The 4,890-nt window shown below is 53.7% G+C and overlaps 1 protein-coding gene across 1 annotated transcript; it reads right to left on the bottom strand.

The window, feature by feature from the left end:
- Nucleotides 1-530: 530 nt before the first annotated feature.
- Nucleotides 531-3,581, bottom strand: Hspa2 (heat shock protein family A (Hsp70) member 2). The gene has a single exon (XM_048362067.1). It carries the CDS (start codon nt 3,429-3,431, stop codon nt 1,524-1,526), a length of 1,908 nt encoding a protein of 635 aa, XP_048218024.1. The 5' UTR covers nt 3,432-3,581; the 3' UTR covers nt 531-1,523.
- Nucleotides 3,582-4,890: the final 1,309 nt, after the last annotated feature.

Below are 4,890 nucleotides of genomic sequence, written 5' to 3'. Positions count from 1 at the left end.
AGGCAAGCCATTATCATTTGGAAAGAAATTACCAAAATATCTATGTGCCATTTCACTAACGAATCAAACCTAATTTCCTTCTCCAGAGGATGTGACTAACTTTAAAGCTTAAACCTAGAATCTCAAATGTTTGAGATATTGCTATCTGAAACAATCTCAAATTAGATATACAGGAAAATTATCAAGTTGGATACGAACTTATGAACATAGTATTAGCACTCTGTAGTTCACCTTAAAAAATAAATCTACTACTTAAAGGTAAAAAAAAATCCGATTCTGGCAATTTAAGGCAAGTATTGCAAAGTCATTATGCTCTTCACAGGAAAAGAAGGGCTCCCATGGTAAAGTGCTCGCCCAGCATGTTCAGCTTTCAATCCCCATTACTGCCAAAAAGAAAGGAGAGAGAAAAGGAAAGAAAAGAAAGGAAAAGGATGAGAAAAAAATATGTAAACCTCTGAATTGAAAACTCCAAGACAATAAAAGTGCAACTGTTTTTATATAATTACAACATGTTCTTATAGAATTTGCCATAAGTTCAGGACTGTTTTATTAGAAAATTAAAGTTAAAACAAGTTTCACTAGATTTAGAATCTTAAGACATTTTAAAGTTTGTCTGCTGGCTCTTGTCTCGGGCACTTTGATGTCACACAAAAACAACCTGTTTCCCCAATTCTTTTGGCTGTTACTAAAAGGTAACTCCTGACCCCATTTTTCTTACTACAGTAGAGAAAAATCATCTTATACCGAACCTCAAAATATAGATTAATTTTCCTCGGTTATTCAGGTAGATTTTCACCTAAACAGGTCTCAGGAGTTGGGGTACACTATAAAATCTCACTCAGGTTTCTGTATCAGAGGAGGAGAAAAGTTTACCCAGATTCTTCTCCCCTTAAGTTGCTGGGAATTCAAGGCAGGAACTTCATCTGAGAATTAGAGAAGATTGGATTAGAGGAATTTCTTGTTATTTTACTATCTTAAAGATCATAAGTAAAACACTGGAAAGGGAAAATTGAAAACTCCAAGACAGTAATTTTGAAATCAAGTTTAACTTTACTTTGAATTTACATTTATGCATGTTTGCAGAAAGATACCTGTCCTTAAGATTACTGCAGGTTTGCTTTAGTCTTAAAGTCGTACATAAAATAAACAATTCAAGCTTCTCTGTATCTTGTTACCAAGCTTCCACAGGACAGGTGTGGCAAACATCGGTTTCTCATCCCAAACAAATCTCCATGCACTAACCAAGAAATACTCGTTAGCATTCAAAATGTATTAAAGAGAAACCTTTTCTTTTTCAAAATCAAACTTTGGAACTAACCTTTTAGAAGGATAAAACTTTATAAACTAAGTTGTTGCACCTTTCCTTTCATATGCATACACTTCCAACAGTAGGTCTCATACTTGGCACAAGGATATTTCAAAGAAACCAAAACAAAAGGAAAGCGGGGGGGGGGGGGGGGAGTAGCAGGGGAAGAGGGGGTAGAGAAAGGAAAAGAGCTTTACGCTGCTGACTGCGTCTAAGCTTAGTCCACTTCCTCGATGGTGGGTCCCCCGGAGGCTCCGGAACCGCCGCCTCCAGGACCTCCTTGGTAAAGTTTGCTGATGATGGGGTTGCACACTCTTTCAAGCTCCTTCTGCTTGTGTTCATACTCGTCTTTCTCTGCCATCTGGTTTCGATCGAGCCAGTTGATCACCTCCTGACACTTGTCGAGGATCTTGTTTTTGTCCTGCTCGCTAATCTTGCCCCTCAGTTTCTCGTCTTCCACCGTCTGCTTGATGTTGTAGGTATAGGACTCCACCGCGTTTTTGGCTGCGACCCGGTCGCGATTGGCTTCATCCTCCGACTTGTACCGCTCCGCCTCCTGCACCATCCGGTCAATGTCGTCCTTGCTCAGACGGCCTTTGTCGTTGGTGATGGTGATTTTGTTCTCCTTCCCGGTGCTCTTGTCGGCGGCGGTGACGTTGAGGATGCCATTGGCATCGATGTCGAAGGTGACCTCGATCTGGGGGACCCCGCGGGGCGCCGGGGGGATCCCGGTCAGGTCGAACTTGCCCAGCAGGTTATTGTCCTTGGTCATGGCGCGCTCGCCCTCGTACACCTGCACCAGCACACTGCTCTGGTTGTCCGAGTAGGTGGTGAAGGTCTGCGTCTGCTTGGTGGGGATCGTGGTGTTCCGCTTGATGAGCGGAGTCATGACGCCGCCGGCCGTCTCGATGCCCAGCGACAGCGGAGTCACGTCGAGCAGCAGCAGGTCCTGCACGTTCTCAGACTTGTCCCCGATGAGGATGGCCGCCTGCACCGCCGCGCCGTAGGCCACCGCCTCGTCGGGGTTGATGCTCTTGTTCAGCTCCTTGCCGTTGAAGAAATCCTGCAGCAGCTTCTGGATCTTGGGGATGCGGGTCGAGCCGCCCACCAGCACGATCTCCTGGATCTGACCTTTGTCCAGCTTGGCGTCGCGCAGCGCCTTCTCCACGGGCTCTAGGGTGCCGCGGAAGAGGTCGGCGTTGAGCTCCTCGAAGCGGGCGCGGGTGATGGACGTGTAGAAATCCACGCCCTCGTAGAGCGAGTCGATCTCGATGCTCGCCTGCGTGGACGAGCTCAGGGTGCGCTTGGCGCGCTCACAGGCCGTGCGCAGCCGCCGCACCGCGCGCTTGTTGGGCCCGATGTCCTTCTTGTGCTTGCGCTTGAACTCCTCCGCCAGGTGGCTGACCATGCGGTTGTCGAAGTCTTCGCCCCCCAGGTGGGTGTCGCCGGCCGTGGACTTGACCTCGAAGATGCCGTCCTCGATGGTCAGGATGGACACGTCGAAAGTGCCACCGCCCAGGTCAAAGATGAGCACGTTCTTCTCGCCGCCCGCGCAGCCCTTCTTGTCCAGGCCGTAGGCGATGGCTGCCGCCGTGGGCTCGTTGATGATGCGCAGTACGTTGAGGCCCGTGATGGTGCCCGCGTCCTTGGTGGCCTGGCGCTGCGAGTCGTTGAAGTAGGCCGGCACCGTGATGACGGCGCTCTGCACCTTGCCCCCCAGGTAGGCCTCGGCGATCTCCTTCATCTTGGTGAGGACCATGGAGGAAATCTCCTCCGGGAAGAAGGTCTTCATCTCCCCCTTGTACTCCACCTGCACTTTGGGCTTGCCCCCCTCGCTCACCACCCGGAACGGCCAGTGCTTCATGTCCGACTGCACCGTCGCGTCCTCGAACTTGCGCCCGATCAGCCGCTTGGCGTCGAAGATGGTGTTGGTGGGGTTCATGGCCACCTGGTTCTTGGCAGCGTCGCCGATGAGCCGCTCGGTGTCGGTGAAGGCCACGTAGCTGGGGGTGGTGCGGTTGCCCTGATCGTTGGCGATGATCTCCACCTTGCCATGTTGGAAGACCCCCACGCACGAGTAGGTGGTGCCCAGGTCGATGCCGATAGCCGGGCCGCGGGCTGACATCTTGACTAAAAAGGCGAACCAACAAGCAAGCGACGTGAAGACCGCGTAGTCGGGAAGAAGCCCCCCGTGGTGTTCACCTAACGGCCGCCCACACCGTGCTCCGCGAGCTGCTCCACCTCAGTCGCTCCCCGCTCCCGGGGCTGGGGTGCCCGCTCTTATAAGCCTCCTCCCGGCCGCCGCCTCCCCGCCGCCGCCTCCGGCGAACTCCCGGAGCCAATCTGAGGCCGGGCCCGCCCCCACCAGCCCAGCCGGCCCCGCCTCCGGCTTGCCTGGCTCCCAGGGATCCGCCCCGGGCTCAACAGACTTCTAGTGGAGTGAGGGGCGGGACCCCAGCCCGAGGCAGGAAATCCAGGGGCGGCCGTTATGCAAATAAGGCTCGTCCCCCGGGGCCGCCGGCCGCTTGGGGGCGTTAGGCGCGTGCCCCCAAGGCCGGTCGCACTCGCTCTTTGCCCCGCCCCTACACTATCGTTGAGTTTTCTAAAGCGGGATTCGTCAACGTCAAATGGATTGACAAGGTAGGTGGCCAATGAACCGCGCAGACTCCTAAGCAGGGGTGGGTTGGGGCGCAGCGCGCAGAGAGAGCGTGAACCCCAGGGAGCTGGAAGTGGCGAGCTTGTCTTGGACCGTTGGCTCAGTCGCTAAGGCTTTAAGTGGGGATCATTACTGGGTGTATGGATTAACCTAGCTCGCAGGAGAGGGGGAACTCGTCCGGGGTTGGTTATACTGAATAAATTCGGCTGGAACCGGTGCCTTTCAAACAGGGGACACGGCCCGGCTCCCTTAGGCGGGAACAGAATGTGAAAATGAAGTTGAGAGCGCACGGTGGGCCCGGGGCGTCCGGTGTTCGGAAGCGTGGGGGAGGGAGGGAGCTGGCCCGGGACCGGGGACTGGGACGAAGCTCCCCCGCACGCACGCCCTAGCCCTACCGGTCCCGCCGCTTTAGCCTTCCCTATTTTTGCATTTAAGTGCTTTCCCCGCCGTTTTTGAGTTCTCGCGGAAACCTATCCGAAACCCCGCGCCGTCGCCTCGCTCCCCGCCCGGTGCTGCCTTTCATCCGCGGCATGTGCACACGCGATCGCCTTTATGACCCGGTCGTGTTTATAACCGCGCCCTGGATGTGATTTTCTTCCCTAGGATGAAATTGCAGTAGGGGCGTGCTTGATAGGAAGGTAGGCGAAAAGAGCAATGCTTTCACTCTTGGTCTAGAGGACGAGGAAGATACCTGGCACCAGGTGATGAGAGTGATGCTGGCTTCAAAGGCACCGTAATGGAGATAGCTGTCACCCCCTGGGGGCGGGGGGTCGCGGCGGGCTGCTCCTCTCTAGCACCTCTAACAAGTAGTTTACTTGGGGGGGGGGAGGAATCTACCCCTGAGAGGTTGATAGTCGGATATTTTAGAGAGGTTCTGGGGGTGGGGAAAAGGTTCCAGAATAACACAGAAGCACGAGTCTGTGGGAAA

The sequence above is a fragment of the Perognathus longimembris genome, chromosome 14 (genome assembly GCF_023159225.1).
Source record: "Perognathus longimembris pacificus isolate PPM17 chromosome 14, ASM2315922v1, whole genome shotgun sequence".
Classification (NCBI taxonomy): Eukaryota; Metazoa; Chordata; class Mammalia; order Rodentia; family Heteromyidae; genus Perognathus; species Perognathus longimembris.
Note: the sequence above shows the minus strand (reverse complement) of the source record. Positions and strands in the feature narration are given on the sequence as shown.

Bases quoted from the DNA above. Each gene is read 5' to 3' on its own strand.
- Hspa2 (XM_048362067.1), bottom strand. From the start codon at position 3,431: ATGTCAGCCCGCGGCCCGGCTATCGGCATCGACCTGGGCACCACCTAC.